This window comes from Esox lucius, chromosome 20, assembly GCF_011004845.1.
Source record: "Esox lucius isolate fEsoLuc1 chromosome 20, fEsoLuc1.pri, whole genome shotgun sequence".
NCBI classification, from domain to species: domain Eukaryota; kingdom Metazoa; phylum Chordata; class Actinopteri; order Esociformes; family Esocidae; genus Esox; species Esox lucius.
In genome coordinates, this window is record NC_047588.1 from 20,038,403 (window position 1) to 20,059,051 (window position 20,649).

The 20,649-nt window shown below is 38.9% G+C and overlaps 2 protein-coding genes across 12 annotated transcripts in view; both read right to left on the reverse strand.

Annotated features, from left to right (window-relative positions):
* spire1b (spire-type actin nucleation factor 1b) overlaps positions 1-4,801 on the reverse strand; it is a 44,939-nt gene extending 40,138 nt beyond the window's left edge. For 3 of the 9 annotated variants that reach the window (XM_020041487.3, XM_020041485.3, XM_020041486.3), the window contains exon 1: positions 4,190-4,798. In XM_020041487.3, the coding sequence (XP_019897046.2) occupies positions 4,190-4,541 (352 nt within the window). In that variant the 5' untranslated portion in view covers positions 4,542-4,798. Of the gene's footprint in view, positions 1-4,189 lie in introns of all 9 variants that reach the window. The other 6 variants (XM_020041494.3, XM_010885199.5, XM_020041493.3 and 3 more) reach the window with 4 other exon arrangements.
* A 1,412-nt stretch (positions 4,802-6,213) lies between these two features.
* atp6v1c1a (ATPase H+ transporting V1 subunit C1a) lies at positions 6,214-16,927 on the reverse strand. Of its 3 annotated transcripts, XM_010885195.3 has the most exons (13): positions 16,780-16,927; positions 16,152-16,336; positions 12,914-12,981; positions 11,870-11,955; positions 11,443-11,537; positions 11,142-11,233; positions 10,875-10,973; positions 10,714-10,782; positions 10,491-10,583; positions 9,956-10,049; positions 9,610-9,707; positions 7,515-7,641; positions 6,214-6,867 (listed from the first exon to the last, which is right to left on the reverse strand). In XM_010885195.3, exons 2-13 carry the CDS (start codon positions 16,281-16,283, stop codon positions 6,772-6,774), a joined length of 1,149 nt encoding a protein of 382 aa, XP_010883497.2. In that variant the 5' UTR covers positions 16,284-16,336; positions 16,780-16,927; the 3' UTR covers positions 6,214-6,771. The 3 variants fall into 3 exon arrangements, with proteins under 3 accessions (XP_010883497.2, XP_010883498.2, XP_019896229.2); XM_010885196.4 differs by lacking the exons at positions 12,914-12,981; positions 16,152-16,336; positions 16,780-16,927 and adding an exon at positions 13,050-14,013; XM_020040670.2 differs by lacking the exons at positions 12,914-12,981; positions 16,152-16,336; positions 16,780-16,927 and adding an exon at positions 13,050-14,013 and having other exon boundaries at positions 11,853-11,955.
* Between the last annotated feature and the right edge of the window lie 3,722 nt (positions 16,928-20,649).

Genomic DNA, 20,649 nt, shown 5'->3' on the forward strand with positions numbered 1-20,649 from the left:
ATGCTAAGGTGGGCCGCTTGGGCAGGAAATTAACTAGGGTTGCATTTTTTTTTAAACTGAACATGTCTGTTGTTGTAGGTGATGTTGGACGTGGCATACAGAATATAAAAGGTGCTGGGGCAGCACCATGATAATCAGAGGCCACTTGCTTTACTTAGGGCAAAATAAGCCAAGTATTTTATTTATAATATGTTTCACATCTACCGTTCATTAATGTGGATATGCACACCCATTTGTTTTCCACTGATGACATCTGGTCATAATGCATTTAGTTCCTAAACAGGGACACAGACAAGATATTAGCCTACTTAAGTTATAAGTAAGTTATTCAATTGAACAATGTATTATATTAATGGTTTTCTTCAGTATCACACTTTGAGAGAGGTGGCCTAGAATGACACACAGTAACATATCTGTGGCCTTCACAATGAATAGGTCCACTGAAAAACATGAAAATCCGTTTCTTGAAAGAAAATACAGAACTTTGAAGGAAACCAGTCAGCAACATGGGGTCACATTTTTTGTCTTTCTTAAAGCAACACACGGCCAGTACTGGGCTTGATAGGGGACCCTAGTTAACGGTATAGCTTCCACATTTTCCAGGTCCAAATTGAATCTGTTACCTACAGAATTGGAACCTCTTTGCATATTCTGTTAGAGAATTTGTAAAGTAATAGACAAAAAAAAAAGTTATAGACAAATGCCAAAAGCCCCAGAAAACCGCAGACCAAATTGTCAGATATTGTGTAGGTTTGGCTTTTAAAGTCAAACATTGCTAAACAGGGGTGGAATAACACCAATGTGGCATTGATTTGATACTACCTGGCAGCTTACCGTGTCTGATACTTTTGAGAATTTTTTATGATCGTTTGTGAAGGAATATGTGAAAATCACATGTACTCTCAGGTTTTTATCAAGCTACTCATAAGTAGGCTGCAAACTACTGGTAACTCATCTTCACCTTCAACTTGTCTGCCACGAGTCCTCTGGGACACTCAGACTGTCAATGAGATGAATGCAGCAACTCTCAAGTTTACACTTTCTATACCTCCTGTAATCAACAGGTCTGTATTCCTACTATCCCCTAATAATATGAACACAGCAATTTCCTTAAAGCATAAATCCTCCGGAAGAGTTTCCGACAGGACATTTTTCCCTTGTAACTTTCCGCAAATGGTATTAATGCAGTTAGTCTCCTCAAATTGTAAACCATCAACAATTGTCTTATCATTTCCCCTAATGGTGCGAATAGAGCAACGGTAATTAATCAATGATTATTTCTTACTACTAATCTTACTAACAGTGTGGACACAGCATTGTCCTCAAATCATAAATTACCAATACTTTTGTCCCCTGATGGTATGAAAGCAGTAATCGTAAATCTCTGAGAATCGTAAATAGTTTCAAAGATTTTTATTGAACAAATATAAAATCTGATATAGAAACATACTGTTAGTGTCAAAACTCTGTCCTGACACGTTTCTCTGGTAGGAATGCAGCAATCCCTTCAAATTGAAAAACCCTTTGGAGTTTCCACCAGATAAGGCTCTTGCCTCAGTATTCAGAATCTTGAATCAATGGTTCTGTCTTACAACCATTCCCTAAAAGTGTGAATGCAGCAATCTTTTTTAACCATAAATCTTCAACAGTTTTGATTTGTAACTATCCCCAAACAGTATAAACACAGCAATGGGAAAGACCAGCCTGGAATCAAAACCAGGCTACAGTGTCATACAGCCAGGGACCGCCGTGAGCTCCCCCAAAACTCCCCATCCCCAAACATAACCACTTTGAACTATGACCTCCCACTGCCAGCCTTTGACCTCCATGGTATGGTCCTGGTAAAGTTTATTTTTATAGTTGTGAATTTTTTATATTATCTCAGCATGTTTTATCTTTTTATACCTCTTTAGGCTACTGTACCCTAATCGCCACTCAGGGATTAATAAAGTTCGACCAATTAATCTATCAGTATGTATAGCATGAGGCAGTGGCTTATATGAACTGGACCACCCTATGCCACATAAAAACGTTTTAAATTAAAACCTCTTGGTCCTGCGTCTTAAAATGAGAACTGTCTTGTCTTATTGTAGAATGTCAATTTGCCAAATGTTTTTCATATTCATTCTTCTTGCCTCAAAGGAATACAAACTTCTTAATAGTATTTTAGAAATATACTTTTTTTGTAGTATTTAAAATTCAAAAAATTAATTACCCACAATGCTCTAACAATAGAGTCACATGACACCATTTGTCATAATTTTATAATTATAAATAAATACAACACAGATAAATTAAGTGTACAGTATTTTACACAAATATCAACATGTCTGACTACTACTTAATTATTATAAGTAAAGACAAAATATCAAGTAAGAATAACTGAATACATTTGTCAGATCCTGGCTGGGGGCCTTTAGGAATCGCCATGCGCCAGGGGGCCACAGTCAGGACTTGATCACAGAGGTGCCTCTAGGCATCTCTGCGGTACTGCTTTCTGCTCTCCCCAATTAGAGACAGCTGCGTCCCGCTGTCTCTATTTGGGGACACAATTTTAGTTGCCCTATTTTCCTTTTGGTTGTTGGTATTTGTTTTGAGTTAGTGGTTTGGGTTGCTGCTCTTCAGTTCACGGTCATACTGCCCTTTTGTTGTTTTCGGTTAAATTTGGAATATAAAAATTAAAAGGATGTCTGCCCTCTACTCTGTGCCTGTGTCCTGACTCCTCAGCTGTGATAAAATGTTAGACAGAAACATTAAAGAATCCTAACTTGTAAAAATGTACACATTTTACATTAACGGGAGACAAATAAAAAAAAAAATTACTGACCACTTTTATGATCTGAGTTCTACTGAACATTGTAGATGTTTTCAGTAGTCATTACCCAGATAATTTAATGAGTCAGGCAGTTATTTTTACAGTGCACACATTGTGGAAGTATAGAACAATTTTAATATAAAAAATGTAGAAGAGTTGAAAAAACAGTAACAAAAACCAGAAGATAAATGGTGCGCAAAACATTCAAGTAATCATGTCAATTTTACATAGTTGTCAGACCAGAGACTATATATTTTTATCTGGTATTGAGAAAGGATTTGTCCGTTTTAGCAGAGAGAAGGTTTGTAATTGTATCTAATTTTACATTTCCATAATTTAGCATTTAGTCTTTTCCAGAGTGAGTTACAGTAAGTGAATACATTTTAAGAATGCTAGTTAAAAGAAGCTTCAATTGGCTGGTGACATGGGAGTACTTGGGGAATGCCCCAGACCATTAGATCTTTAATTCTATAGTACGGTGATGTGCATTTCTCCTAACCAGTGAGTAAATTTGCCTGTTCAGTTCCACCAATTTTGCCTTCCTTTAATATGCAGCTCAACCCTAAATTCCACCATGCCCACTCCAAAAATGAATTAAGCGTTAAGTACATTGAGTCCAAACATTGACTCAGCACACATTGACAAAAGGTGTGTAGCTAATAATTCCCTGTGCCACCATGGGTAAATATAGACAAACATTGAAATACAGTCTATGTGATTATACTTCCAGCTAAGCGAAAGACCAACCAGAACTGTGCACATTTAACCCAAGACTCAATATTTGTAATTCATAATCACTTTCAGAGATGCATCCAACCTCAGAAGCTGTCATATCAGGTGTTACACAAAATTGTCAACATTTTAGCTGGTAGGCACAACACCCTAACACTTCATACAGCAAGGCCTCAGCTAAACCAGCAACCATTATAAATACTATCCAGACTAAACTGATTATTAGGATCATAGTTGATTGGGGACATCACACAGTTAGTCCATTGGTGGAAGTGACCCCAATCAAATACAAAAATTCTGTAGATAAAGTAGGTTATTTCCAAGAACATACTGTGATATGAATCTTAGTTTTCATGTCACTAGGCTACTGCATGGAGTGTGAATGAGCATTAACATGTGATGCGTGTTGGTGGGGGGGGGGGGGGGGGGTCAACAACAGCTGAGCCAGTTGAACATATATGCAAACAGAATAGAGAAGAAAACCTTCTATGCATCTGCCTTGTTGAAATGATTTTCAGAAACACAATTATTTCAATAGCATATGGCAACGGGTAATATTTCCACTATTTTGGGGGAAATTCATGATACAATAAAAAAAATCATGCATCATCATAACAACCGTAACATTGTTATTCTACCTACCATCACAGCCTTCGTATTGCAATTTGACAGCTCCGTCTTTCTGAATCTTAACATCCCGTGGTCCCTCAATTATTTTCGCAGTATCCACTGCTGATATCCCTGCAGAAAAACGCCTGCTTCTATGTCCCTTACACAGGTTTATGCAGCATTGGTAACATACTGCCCAAGCCTGCTCCTCATTTATCGGTTGGCTGTATAGCATTAAAATCTCCTCCAAACTCAGTTCATCTCCACCTCTTTCCTCCATTCCGTCCATTTTTGCAAGTCGGGAATACAGCGGATCTTCTTGCCGGACCACAGCAGGGTCGAGCAGCTCGCCGCTTTCCTCGTCCGCATCTCGCCGCTTGGCCATTCTTTCATTTCATCGGCGAAGACGGGCCCGTGATGACAACAATAAACCTGGAGCCACAGATAAGTAAACGGTCCCGGCAATCTGAAGTCATCGGACAATATGTTGTTGCCTTGGTTTCCTCCGAATAGCAGCACCACCACCAACAATGATGATTCTTTCCCCCGCCTTGACGTGTTTTCTTGTGGGTACCAAACCAGTCATATGACGGTTTGTTTCATGGTCTGAACGCCGGTCATGTTTCGGGTTGACTTCTGAAGAATGCATCATAGTCATGCGCAGCTGAATGACTACTTTCCACTTTCCTTAAGTGTGTAGTATACTGAATATGAATACATGGCAACATGTACGCTACTCATTCATGTGATGATTGTTAGCAGTTGTTTAACAATATCAGATTTTTATGCACATTTCCTTTCATAATGGAATTTGGTGCACATTTCTATCCATACGGAAATCCTAAGATTAATGTTTTAAGGCAGTGATTTCCTACAGGCTGTGTGCATTCCTAATTCTCCCTGAAAGAACATCCGGAGTATGACTCACACATCAAGCCTGTCCTTTCTCTTGCTTACACTCATGCCCAGGCTATTCATTGTAATATGTTGTCAACGTCAGCCAGTACACTGCAACTGTAATTACTGATTTACGAAATGTAACACAAATACTGTTGTGCTCCAAAGTTAGCATACCCTTGGAGAATTGGTAATATATGTACCATTTGTAAAAAAAACAAACATGAGAGAGCAGGCAAAACACGTCTTTTATTTCTTATGGGATTCACATTCAACTGCAGGTCATAACAGAATGGCACAATCATAAAACAAAACATGGCAACAAAGAAAAGAATGAACGGACCCTTGTTAAAAAGTCTGCATGTCCTTAGTTCTTAATACTCTGTTTTGCCCCATTTTGCATCAATGTAAGCCTGCAATCTTTTGTAATAATTATCCCAGAATTCTTGCAGGTGGTATAGTTCCCCATTCGTCTTGGCAAAATGCCTCCAGGGCATGCAAAGTCTTTGGTCATCTTGCATGAACCCCATGTTTGAGATCTCCCCAGAGTGGTTCGATGATATTAAGGTCAGGAAATTGTGATGGCCACTCCAGAACCTTCAACTTTTTCTGCTGTAACCACTGGAGGGTCAACTTGGCCTTGTACCTAGGGTCATTGTCATGCTGGGAAGTCCAAGAGCATTCCATCTGCAGTTTTCGTACAGAAGAATGCAAATTGTCCGCCAGTATTTTCTGATAACATCCTGCATTCATCTTGCCATCAAATTTCACAAGATTCCCTGTGCCTTTAGAAATTCACCTTTAACTGGCATTTTCACCTGTCTGTCACCTTGTGTCTGTAACGAGGCCAAGGTATGGAAACTTCTGAGCACAACTGTACACCCTCTCTACATCAGCATCGGGCCAACACCCCAGGGAAAGCCACCAAGCCCGGGCCTGCCAAACGGAGCCCTCGAATGCCGCTCAGCTGACATCTCTTGATGCTGCACACCTGCTCCCAAAGGAACCCCAGGGAAGCAACTCCAGGCAGCTCGGATTGGAAGACCAACGATGAGTTGGATGTTGTTTTATTCATCAGTGTCACTGAGTTTCTACCACAATTCCTTTCTTTTCTGTGTCTTTTCCCCTTACACAACACAGACAAATCACAAACTACTTCCTTCATATATACCGTTTATCCATTTGTTATACACAATGCTTACATTCATATCTCTTATAACATCAAATAGAAACAACATACCAATATAGCATCTTGAACACTTACCAGATGTGCTTGGATGTGCAGGTAAAATACCAAATTGCTTCTATGAGGGGGACCCCTCAATTATATAACTATCAATATGAATAACACAGATGTGGAATGATTGAACATGTATTAATGTTTAATAAATCAAGGTCATAAATATTTATTGATCTCAGTCATTTCTGCACGTTTTAATACAGAGTACTATGATTAAGCAGTTTAAAAAAAAATCTGTAAACACACACAGAAAATTAAAATCAGGTCTGGAAAATCAAGTAATTGTATGTCCTCATTTGTACAAATGGCGGTATCACATTAAGTGCTTTAATCCACAGGGAATGAGCATGCACAGGACAACACAGGAGCAAAACAGAGGATTGGCAGATAGGAGAGGAATTAACAACACAAGTTAAAACACACTCAACATAAAGACAAAACATCAGAGGACAGCATAGGTTAGGTAGCTACAGTGAATCTATTTGAAGTCCAGCAGGTTGCAGTCTATCTTGTAGTAGACATAAGGGTAGTACTCCTGTTGACTCAGGTTCAGACCAGGGATATCCATGGCAGACTACATGATGATGAGAAAGAGAGACACCATTATCTTATACAGTAAATAACCACTCACACAAAAGGGATAATGTGACTGTCTAACGGGTCTGCTGAAACACAAGTCAAACTTCATTGCCAATGTACTGTCCTATTCTATTTTCCTTAAAAAAAAAAAAAAAGTATAAAAAAGAACAGAACAGATTTATTTTTCTCCCAATTTCATGATATTCCCATTTGTAGTCACAAAACTCTTCTCGTTGCAGAAATACCCTCAGGAGGATGCTCTGGAGATAACACGATCAAAACATGCTCCAACATGACGCATCACTCACTTCACCAGAAAGTGTTTTTGAATTACTCTCGTTAGACATTTGACCTCAGTTACTTTGCAGGTGCCCAACCCAACACAAGGAGCCGCTATAGTGCATGAAAGCCCCACAGGGCTTTCCACCATTTGATGCCCATTGGAACTCAGACTTTGACACAACCTAGATTTGAATCAGCCTTCAAAAAAATAAAACATCCTCCCCACAGTAAAAAATAGAGAAGTGCTGAGGTGTAGTGGCACTTCTGCTAAATGCCTTAGCCAGCTGCACCACTTATACTATAGATTTGAACATACATTCTTTGAAAATAACAGGTATGTTTATGGGTCTAGTTACGCACATCGATAATGGCTGCAGCGCTGCTGTCCAAGTGTTTGTAAAGATCATTGAGAACCTCCCTTAGTTTCTTCATGTTCTTCTTGTTGGGCTGGAGCAGCATGGCTTGGAAGTTCACCGGCAGCCCGTATCTGTAAGAAACGGGGCAAAGTAGTTTTAAATACAGTGTTTTATAGTGAGTTTGGAAAAAAGAAAGAAAACCAAACAAATGTCTGAGGAGGTCAGAAACAAGATTGTAGCCAAGCATGGAAAATCTGAGGGCTAGACCTTGATTTTCCTGTTTCAACCATCCTTAATGTTATCACGAGTTTTAAAGCACACCATAATTTCTGTTTACAGAAAACAAAAAAAGAAGAGGTTCCAGGATATTTTGAGTTTATGTCCCTGCCTCTACCACTGGGTCCCTTGAATGTGTGCACGGCATCAAGAAATCAGGAGAATCCCAAGACTTTTTGGACAGCAGTATCGAATCCAGTGTCAGAAAGCTCAGTCTTTGTGAAAGGCTATGGTTCTCCCAGCAGGACAAGGTGCGCAAAAAGCACCCAGGAATGGTTCAACACAAAACGCTCAATCTAAATCTGACTGGCCACTAAATCATATTGAAAACCAGTGGAACGATCTGAAAACAGCAGTTGGGAGGCACCCTTCAAATCTGGGAGACGTCGAGCAGTTTGAATGAGAAGACTTGGCCAAATCTTAAGTACAGAGGTATAGACGTTCATCCTCTGTACTTGATTATAGGAAGCACTTCATTACAGTAATCTTGGCCAAAGGCTGTGCTACCAAATATTGAGTATAAGGTGTAAATAACTTCCAGTCATTTTTGTTAATTTCTTGATATAAAAGGATACATTAGGTTCGGAATCAAAACCAAATGTTCTGTAATATTAACAGTGAAACAAAGAATTGTGGAGACAAGCCTTGTAGTACTTAGAAAAATTGTGGAGACAAGAGTTGTAATACTTGAAAGAATTGTGGAGACAAGTGTTGTAGTACTTGAAAGAATTGCGGAGACAAGCGTTGTAGTACTTGAATCCAGGCAACACTTGGTCCAAAACACAGATCATGTTACCAAGCAGACGCACCACTCATGGCGTGCTCACAGTCATCATCAGTTACTGAGCTGCGGCAGACAGGTGGGCAGGTTCCCATCAATTATGACCATTAGGACAATGGAGGAATAATCTTAACATTCACAAAAGTGTCAAAAGAGCAAAGAGCAGTTGTACCCATGTTGAAAGAACCCAGAATCATTTCTTCTGCTTTCAAAAGTTTTACGTGGTGCAAAGATATTTGGACAATGACAGCTATATCTAAATTACAATAAGAATTCCCTGCCATATGTTTTTAGGACTGCAGTTCAGGCCAGCCTCCAGTGCCGTCATTAAGGTCTATTATTATATTACTGTTCTTCATTGAACTTAGTGTACATGATGTTACTTAATGTTATATATCATGAAAAATAGCATACTATGTACATAGAATTTATTCTCCAGGTGGAAACCAGGTTAAATGAAACCAGAAAAAAATAAAAACAGGCATGCCTAGTTCAGCCGGCCTGTGATTAGAAAGGATGAATGTTGTTGTCCCGGGCTGGTTTTGATCCGGGGTTCCAGACTGTATCCTTAACCATTGTGCTATTCAATGCAACTTCTACCTCAGCCATTACATTTTTGCTGTAAAAAACCTGGACAACAGAACGTTTATTAACGGACCTAAAGTGTACTTTTGTACAAAGATTACTGTAGCTGGTCATCCATACAGTAACAGGTCCATACAATAGGTGAAGATATCTGACTATTTTGTCAAGTGAAAATAGAGAATTGTGGAAACCCCTCCTCTTTTATTGTGCAAGGGGTTGTGATCTATAGGCTGTTACCTCAAAAAGCATGCATGGACACATACTTCGAAAATCCACCAGAAATAGTTGCAATATAACCAGGCTTACTATAACGTAGCTATTGAAGGTTATAGCCAGCTAAGTTTTTGCCTATCCTAAACAAATCCTAACGCAGAATGTCTGGGGCGAGACTCCAACACCGGTCACCGACTTCAAAAACCCAATAAGTGGATCAGTGTTATTATTAAAGCATGCTTACCTTAAAACAGACTCCACAAAGACCCTCAGACCCTTAATGTGAATCCATGCGATGAAGGCCTCACTGAAGTTAACTTTCAGCCATCGCACCAGTGGCCCCTGACAGAAGGATCATAACAGTTAGGAATAAAGGGTCCATCTTCCCAACTGTGTAGATAGCACTGTCTAATAGTTTCACACACTCAGCCCACCCAAGAATGACTGAAGGGATGTTGAAACTCCAAATAAACTCAATTTATGTCACAGTGTATGCAACAAATGTTTCATTTTAGTGTTAGAGTGTAATGTTTCAGTCTCAAATACCTTGATCAGACTCAAACCTCATCATTTCCTGGCATATGACTTACAAACTGCTTTTTCTTGTCTGTGGAGAGCCTTGTCATCTCCTCTTTGTCTGCGTTCATCTCTTGCTCATTGTACTGGAAATCCCTGACTGTGAACCTACAAGAAACAGCTAATTACATAGGGAGAAGAATGACACGTTTGCTTATAAACATGGGTGAAGTTAAAGGAGAGGGAGGTTTGGACGCAGGTTTCCTTTCGCAAGGGAGCAAATTATGTTTTCTTCCTTCACGCAATGAAAATTGCAATTATTAACCCATGATTATTCATCATCCTACAAATAAAACACAATATTACAAACATTCATTAGAGAATCTTACATCTGGTTAAGACCATTCAAACGGATTTCGTTTCATGAAGAGAAAGTAAATGGTATTTCAGGACATCATTTTCAAAGGAGGTAAACCAAACTTTCAAAGGAGGTAAACCAAACAGCAAGGGACATTTTGCCAAAGGCCTTGAAGAGAATTGGATTTTTGGTGTAGTTATGAATTAACAGGACCAGACCCGAGCCGTGGTGCGTGGGTCTCTGTGTCTTACTTATTCTCCCGAGCCTTGTGTCGGAAGTCATCAATAGCCTTCCTGAAAAGGGTGACACTGAACAGACCACTGTCATTGTCCTCGAAGAGCAGGCTGCAAAAGTAAGAAAGCAGAACCCAGATTGGCAAGATTGATTAACAGCAAAAGATTTGAGATATATTCATTAAATAGTAAGTCCACTGCCGCAGTGAATTAACATGGTTTTTATTTGCCATAGACCTACTTTGTAGATCGAGGCACCACCATTTCAGCCAGCGTTTCATAGGTCTTCTGCCAGTCTGCATAACTTGTCCTAGACGGATCAGAAACTGTTAGATAGTGAACAGCCGCATTGGAAACAAATAAGTATGAGAAGGCTGTGATCTGGGCCAAAGTTGCACCCACTTTGGTACAACCACTAGCATAGTGATCAGATACTCAGAGTCCAGCACAAAGTCCTCCTTCTTGACAATGTCAGCTAGACTCCTGGTTAACAGGCTCCCCCTACAGACACAGGGTGGAATTGCAATACATAATAATGATAATGTAAAGTAAGGTTGCAAGAAACAGAAGAAAGCAAAAATACACTGGTTCAGATATCACTTTCACTTAAGGCACTGATAACAGATGAGAAAAGCTTAGTGGTGCCTTCCCGCAAGACACTTGACTCACGCGTTCTTCCTCTCCAAATTCTGCAGGTTGCCCTTCAGGTTGTTGTAAGAGGATGCTCTGGCCTTCAGGTCATTGTCAATCTGGGTTACTTGCTGTAGAGAGCAAGAGGTCACGACCCATGTAAGAACTGCACACAGCGTGCAAGAACACATTTACTCGAGCCGATTTATACTTGTACCAGTTAAATACCTATTACATGTTGACAGGTATTCATTGCTATGCGATATCAATGACTACTCATTGTTTAAGGAATATGGTTCTGTCTAGCTAATTATCAACAAAACTAAGCGAGAAGAGTTACCTTGGATATTATTTCAGAGATGTTCTTTAATGATTGTTTGATAGGGTACTTGGCCATGTCCCACTGAAACCGTGTGATGTATGTCACCAGATCCACTGGAGAAGGAAATCAGTCATTAATATTCAAGGAAGGGGCTGAAGGGATGTCATAACATAACAATCAATGGCTTCAAGGGTCATTGGCCAAGATCTGATCAAGAATTTCTAAATGTGCTGGGATAATGGGATTGTTGAGAATTAAGAACCAGCTAAAAGTATATTTGTAGCGGCAAACTTGCTGGATTCATTGCTTTCAGAAGTCTTGTATGTGATGATAACTAGCCTAAATACAAATATTTCATTGTTTTCAAATGGGTATCTCGTATACTTGTATGTGACAGTAACCGCCTCCATTGTTTTTAGAAGACTAACTTCTATGTGATAAGTACCCCCATTGGCTAGTAGATTCTCCTGGACTTTGTCTCGGCTGTCCTCCAACACATCGGCCATGTACTGAGCCACCTTCTTCACCACACTGTGAAGAGCAAGGAGACATTCACAAAGTCTGGACGCAACCAGAAAACCCTCACATCCTTATATCAAGAAGTTCAGACACTGCCGTAAGGGTCATCCAAAATTATACCATGACTTCATATGGCACTGTGCCCCCCAATGCATCTGTTCTACAGCAGAAATGTATGCATTTTGTTCACCGAAAAGCTATGTTGTTATGTCAACCAACTATTTATGCTTCACAAACATTGACTGTAACCAAGTTGTTTAGCACTGATTGTACAGGACTACACTGGCCCAGAATATTGTGTATAGTCCAAATCCTAGAAATGCTTACATTCTTACAAACTGTGTGATTAGTGGTTGAGGGAAGAAACATAACTGAAAAACAACCAGGTATTGCAAACTTCCATGGAATAAAATTATATTTAAGGTCAATAAGGCTTAAAACATTTTTACTCTCAGAAACCGTTAAAATCGCTGACCAAAACTCTGATGAAACTCTTCTATTCCAAAACAAAGCTCATGCTGCCTATGAAAGTTCCCTGGGTTGCTAATGTTGGAACTGTTTTGACACTCTGAATGTCTACAGAGGAAGAAAAGCTTGCTCAGCATGTGTGAATTTTGGAGTTCAAGGTTTCCAACCATTATAAATAACTTCAAAACATCCACAGCAAATATTCAAAGTCATGAGGGAAAAAGATGACTGAGGACAGAGATGCTGGTGTCTCACCAAACTGGAAATTGCTAACTTTAGTCTGTGAGCCTGCTAGCTTCATGTCTGTGTGAAATTCCTCACAGTAACAAAGTTAGGGCACAGAGGGATTAGATAACTTCTATAAAGAAGACGGGACTGTGACTGTGAGGCTCCTTGACACAAATGACATTATGTCTGTCATTACTCAGTGGAAATTGTCTATTCAAGTCATTCATGTGATATTCGATAGCAATCATACAGTTAAAACATTTTGGGAGCCTACCCTTCAGTAAAGGAGTCCAGTTTGGCCAGGTCATCCGACAACCCAACCAACACATCTAATGTCCCCACCTGTTAAAGCAAAAAATATACAAATGCCACAAATGTCAAAGATTGAATTAGAAGAATGTTTGACCTACCATCATATAGGTAAATCCATTCTGCTTCACCATTGCACCTGTAGAAGAGTAGCTTTTTTATTGGTTTCAATGGATTGATGCCAGTGACCTGAATGTTGCTTTGAGGGCCTTTGATCAAATAAGGATTAAGTCAAATAGAAAAATGTAACTAGGACACAGACTTTGAGGGCAGGCCTCAGGTTAGTGTGTGTTTTCTCAGTGACATCTGAGCGAGTCACCCAGAAGTGTCGCTCGGAGGCTGTGCACTTAGGACAGCTCCTCTTTGCTGGTACCACTCCATGCAATGCAAACTCTTCCAGGAAAACTATCACGTGCCATGTACCACACAGGGTTAGAGGGGTAGGTCGGGGTCAGAGAACCAACAACCAACCTTTACTTTGCTTGAGGCATAACAGCCATTGAATCATGAAAGATGGCACTTCTGGAGTAATGAAAGAAAAAAGCTTTAACCAATAGCATTTTTAACAGATCAGTTATTTAGAGTCTTTTTTAAATAGTTATTTTGGAGTAATATGAGGAAGATTATTTCATTTTTGAGTATGCCGTTGTAATGTATAATTATTTTTATTTAATTTTTTCAATTAGGATTGACAAGGAACTAGTAAGTTATTTTGGTAAGGTACAATGGCTTCTGACTGTGGAGCAATGGAAATTGGTCATGGATAAAATTAAGTCATTAGTTCCTTCAACAATAACAGTTTCACTACCAGTAATATTACTTTTGTGGTATACACCAAAACACGGCACATCCACACTTATTGTAGACAATTTCAACGTCACTAGAGCAAACATTGGTAGGGGTCGACTCATAGACTACTGTAAGACCTAATGTTTCTAAATATAGTTTTCCTGTGGAAACTATGTTCTAACCTGGTGGAGCCTGACATCTTTTATCACTGAAGATGGAACAATTACATACAGTGGGGAGAACAAGTATTTGATACACTGCCGATTTTGCACATTTTCCCACTTACAAAGCATGTAGAAGTCTGTAATTTTCATCATAGGTACACTTCAACTGTGAGTGACGGAATCTAAAACCAAAATCTAGAAAATCACATTGTATGATTTTTAAGTAATTCATTTGCATTTTATTGCATGACATAAGTATTTGATACATCAGAAAAGCAGAACTTAATATTTGGTACAGAAACCTTTGTTTGCGATTAAAGAGATCATACGTTTCCTGTAGTTCTTGACCAGGTTTACACACTGCAGCAGGGATTTTGGCCCACTCCTCCATATAGACCTTCTCCAGATCCTTCAGGTTTCAGGGCTGTCGCTGGGCAATACGGACTTTCAGCTCCCTCCAAAGATTTTCTATTGGGTTCAGGTCTGGAGACTGGCTAGGACACTCCAGGACCATGAGATGCTTCTTACGGAGCCACTCCTTAGTTGCCCTGGCTGTGTGTTTTGGGTTGTTGTCATGCTGGAAGACCCAGCCACCACCCATCTTCAACGCTCTTACTGAGGGAAGGAGGTTGTTGGCCAAGATCTCGCGATACATGGCCCCATTCATCCTCCCCTCAATAGGGTGCAGTCGGACCTTGTGTGTGCTGCAGGATTTTAATCCATGACGGCTTAGTGTGTTACTAATGGTTTTCTTTGAGACTGTGGTCCCAGCTCTCTTCAGGTCATTGACCAGGTCCTGCTGAGTAGTTCTGGGCTGGGTGTAGTTCTGGGCTTCTCACCAAGCTGCTTGCCTATTGTCCTGTAGCCCATCCCAGCCTTGTGCAAGTCTACAATTTTATCCCTGATGTCCTTGCACAGTTCTCTGGTCTTGGCCATTGGGGAGAGGTTGGAGTCTGTTTGATTGAGTCTGTGGACAGGTGTCTTTTACACAGGTAACAAGTTCAAACAGGTGCAGTTAATACAGGTAATGAGTGGAGAACTGGAGGGCTTCTTAAAGAAAAACTAACATGTATGTGAGAGCCGGAATTCTTACTGGTTGGTAGGTGATCAAATACTTGCAATAAAATGCTAATTAATTATAAAAAAAATCATTCAATGTGATTTTCTGGATTTTTGTTTTAGATTACGTCTCTCACAGTTGAACCTATGATAAAACTTACAGACTTCTACATGCTTTGTAAGTAGGAAAACCTGCAAAATCGGCAGTGTATCAAATACTTGTTCTCCCCCCTGTATAGTTAGTAATAGTTCATAACACTATTACTGTAATGACTTCCAGCCAATGCAAACACTGACTGTATCTCAGTCATGGAAAAGAAAAAAGGTGTATCTAAGCATTCATTTCATTTTTATGTCTGTTTCAGCACAGGTTGCACCACTGCAGCCATCTCCATGAAGAAGTACTCAATAACAAAATACAGCGGTTATCAAATATCTACACACCCTGATTGAAAATGCAGCTTTTGTTGACATAAAGGCTGAATTCAAGACAAATCATATCAGATTTATTTTCAGGTTCTGCCCACCTGCTTTCTTAGACTGATCATTTGGCTTCACTATCCTCCCATTAGATATAACAGCTTGTGGGCTATTTTGGCTGAATTTGACAAATCGTTGGTTTTAGAGCAATTAGTAACTACCATGCTGGTTATGCTACAACCAGTTACTGCACCTGTTTTCATATGTATCCCATTTGGATGGTTTTTGTAATCGTTTTCTCAGTTTTGCACTGACAAAAACAGATTAGACCTCCATTTATATTATAGGCCTACATATAATAAAACATATATATATATATATACAGTTTAGCAATCTATTACAAACATATAATTTCCAGAACAATAGTAGACTATACGATTTTGTGGATGTGGTTCATACTTGCTATGTCTATGGAAAATCTCACTGCCATCAATAGTAAAGGATATATAAAATGATATTCGTAAGGAAAAAAGACGACATACTCAGTGGCCAAGGAGCCACAACATGGAGCACCGTGCAGAAATTAGCCAATTCACAGCCTAGACATGAGAAGCAACTGTGTTGGAGTGATTGCATGTAACATAAACGGCAATATCAACACCATAACTACAAAATCTTTTAGTAATATAATAATAATATGTCTCCTCTTGAGGCATATGGGATTTATTTTCCCCATCTTTCTTTTCATCTCTGTCTACAAGCACAGTACACCTTAAGGTCCGGGATGTTGAACTTGTTGTTGGTGGACAGGTTGTTGGTGCGTGTGGTCGCAACCATCATCTGGTCCCAAGTCTGCTGGCAGGTTTTCTCTCCAGGAGCAGAAATCAACCAGAACTCTGTCATGGCTACAGCTACACACTGATGGCTACAGGCTCAGAACGAATAGCAGAGAAAGACTGCAAGACAAGGAATAAGTAAATTGATTTTAAAAATGTCTTGCAGTATAATCAATGGCAATAACTTCCTTCATGTTAGCCTGTTTGCTCGGAAAGACTGATACATATTTACTGTGTACATCATCACCAGAAAATAAGTTCTAGAAAGACATTGACTGTGTAATTCAATTTCTGTCTCCCAAAGCTTTCATCTGTTGGCTACAGTTGCTGGTGGGAGAGCTATCTGGTTAGCTAACTTGCTAGTTATGAAATTAAAATGCAAGCAGTGTCTATGCTTTAACCTAATTAACGTTACTGCAAGTGACTTTCTCCGTTTTAAACAGGTCCTATCAAAACTGATAGATAGATAACGTTAGATATTTCTAGCTAGCTAGTAGTATACCAAGATGATATATCGAGCAGAATTACAACAAAAAACAAATGGCAGTTTTCACATTTCTTACCTGAGATTTATTTTAATGACAAAGAAATGTAAATACTGATTAATTATTGCTGTACAATTCCTATGGTTTAATAGCCATAATTGCCAATCAAATTCTTATTTTGAATTTACAGATATCTTTCCAGCAGCATCACATTCAAGTCAGCTGATCAAATGAGGAACAGGAAGACCTCTCTTGCGTTGGGGGAAGGGACATTTGAACGCCACTGCAGTTGACAGACGACCTCACCTGATTTGGATGGAGAACTGCAGCGTAAACATTTCAAAAGGTGTAGTATTGCTTATGTTTTTTAAATAATAGCACTAAAATAAATATTGGTTTGGGGCTCAGAATATATTATTACATTAAGGACTGCTATTTATTTCCAATGAAGCATTTCAAGGATTGAAATTGAATTGTATAATCTCTTCAATACTGAAATTATTGTGGGGATACAGGCCATTGCATAATTCTAGGAACATTCTTGCTACTGATATGATTACTTCTGGGGACACAGGCTGTCTTGACTGCCCAGTCAGCTGGAATTTGGGGTGTTGACATTCTACATTTGGACAGTAGTCCAGACATTTCCTGACTTTGGGTGTCTCCCTGGTCGGTATTCAAGGAAAACCCCACAAAGGGATACACAGTTCAGCAGGTCTGGGGCGCATTGTTTTGGATACAATGCCTGGTCTGGCTGGAGCCAGCCATCCAGCCGACCCTTCAGATCAAACAACAGGCCAGGGACAAGGGTGGGCTGCCCACTGTTGGCAACAGGCCAGTCTACAGGGAAGTGTCTGGGCACGCGGATTGTAATCATTCTCATTTGGACCACAGACACAGCAAGGCATTTACCAAGTGAATCCTTTACAAAAACTGTCTCTAATACAGGGGGCCGCATTCAGTTTTCTTTAAGGTCCGTACTGCCACACTAAAAATGGGTTATACAGTACTTGTTCACTGTCTATATGTATATTTATTTTTTCTCAAATCACCCAAAGGTTTGATCACAATAACTTGTAGTTATAGGTTAACAATGAAATTGTTAATTTTACAAAAATGCAGAAGTTTTTATTCATTCAGTGTAGACATCTCTGAAAGACCTGTGGGTGAAAGTCAAGTTGCTGTAGGTTTTTGAATATCAAATGTGAATATCATCACCCAGAAGTGTACACAAATACTTTTATTATATATGGTTTAATTCACATATAATACATTTTCATTAAATGCAAAATATAATTAAACTGTTAACTTCATTAAACTATAGTGTATGGGTTCATTTCACTGTGTTGCATTTTTCAAGACTCTGTCTTGTGTCTTCTCTGTGATCAGATTTGTTTGCTATATTCGCCCAGATAATTGTTCTGAGCCAGCAAAATCCAATCTACTGTATATCTGAGCTATTGTTACATAAATTATTATGGCTTGTCTAGAGCAGAAAAGGGCTGGCATGTTTTAATAAAGAGGGACATTTTGTGAGATTGCAAGTCTTATCTTTTGTTATTGTTTCAGTGGCAGATTGGATCTACTTGTCAACGTCTTTGATACTATTGTTAACCAGGCCAACATGTCCAAGTCTTGAGTCCAGACTATTCTGGGAAATTCCATTTATCTTCTGAAATCCTATTTGAAGAATTAATGGAATAATGACTGAATAAGCAGGACAATTTGAATTCTTCAACCAGGATTTCTGGAAAACCAGGAATTTGTAGAACGTTCCTGGAATTATTTAAACCTAACCCAGATTCAGTTTTCAAAATGTTGGGAGTCTGAAGATTGGAGAGATACTGTTGTGCTTTTACGGTTCCCAATTCAAGGTGTTGATTCAGAGAGATGTGACCAATGTAATAGAATAACTAATTAGTAGAATGCACTAGGTTCTATAGTACTAATGTCAAGTACTCAATGAGCTAATTGTCCTTCACCCTGCACAACATTCAGTGCAGGCAAAATATCTATGTAGTTACTTTACTTAGCAATTTTTTTTGCAAATGTGGCTTGCTGGAACACACCAAATTAAGAACAAATCTTAACTTAAGATGAAATGCATAATACATGTATGAGTAATGAATGACTGTAGTCATTAAATAATGCAGAACATAAAGTAATGCTATTTACAAATACAAAATGTCATATGCTAAGATTACTACTGTAAAGCCCTTTTTTAAATAAGGAATTACGTTTTTTTTGTAAGTTCACTGGGTTCAATTTTGATGTAGTTGTTTGTTGCAGTGTAACATAACTATCTACTGAGTGGAATAAATTAATTTCTGGAATCGTGAAATTAGAATTAATGTATCTATTAATCCATTTAATTCCCAGCGACATCATTTTCACAATACATATTTGTCTGATGAAACCTATAACATGGGGCTTTATTTGTGTGCAACATGTGATGTTGGCTCATGTAACAGCAATTGTGTTCTTATCAGTTGGCTGTTGGTCATTCTAAATAACTCTGTATATATCATTCAGGCTTTGGTGAGATGGTATGTTGATGCAATCTGGCTCCAGTTTGCAAATGAGAATTCCAGTTGCACATTGCACACCGCGGGAGTGCTTGCCCTCTTGGTGGGCGGTAACACTTCTAAACAGCAAGTGTGCTTAGAGTCCCAGGCTATTATGATCACAACAATGGAAATCTAACATTATGTTTTACTGGAAGCCACTTTAGTTGCTGTGTGATTGTGATTAGACTCAATACATGCCCTGATTTACAGTCTTGGAGAACAGCCACAAAGTTTGGAACAGACTCTTTTGTGTTGTGATACATAGGAGAAACATTTGCTCTCAAATCATTACAATTGGCCAAGCAGTAATTATTATACATTCGAAATATTATTCATTAGAAATCTGAATTATTTTTTTATTGAACGTAACACAAAAAAACTATACTGGAGATTTCATTAACAAATATTGTGGATGTTTTTTCATTGAAAAACCAGTCTTTGTCAAAATACATACATAAATGAAAAAGTTACTAAAAGAACCAAAAAGTTCCACATAATTCCACAAAATCCACGTAATTCCCCATAAGACAAATCCCCCACAAGATGTTCTACCCTCCTCTATTAAGTAACAGGACAGGGATATGAAGCCCCAGAACACATGCAAAAAGATTAATGCATCAATGGCAAGATATAGTATATTACATATTAACAAGTCAAATGGTCCTAACAGGAGACCCAGTATGAATCAAATTCTCTCTGAATGTAGGGAATTCACCAATTTGTTGAGCCATAATTTTGTTAATAGGACCTCATTCATTTTCCTAAACATAATTTAAATATTTTATAGAAATGAAACATAAAAACATGTTGTTGTTTGTGGCTTGCTTAATCTCTCCAGGGCCTCTGATTCTAATTGGATAATCAACAGCAAGTCTGGGTCAAAAGGACATCTGATAGGATCCCCAAAAATCAAGACCAGAAGCTGTACAGGTTAGATCCCAAGCCAACTCAGTCATATAGTGTGCACTTTGCAGTATCATCATTTGCAATGTGAAGTATTTATACCGCTCTTCCAAGTTTTTGCCTTTCAAATGTAAGCTCACTCACAAATATGATGGAGAGGTTACACCTGATGAAAGCTCCAATTGACTTCTCTCTCACCTCTGCTTTCAGCCTTATGGAATCATGGTTAAACAACCCGATAGTGCTTAAAAGTCTTAGATTTTTAGTGGTACCATTCTGATCTTGTCCCGAAAACATTGCAATAAATCTAATGTGATGGTGGCTGCTGCTATGTGCAATAAATCCAAAATTGGTGTGAGGATCAATTGATAAAATCACATTTATTTTATGAAGCACTTTTACATGCAGTTTTCACAAAGAGCTTATACAGACACCAAGCGGCCTTAATACCCCAAATGTCTCTATAGCCTGTAAATCC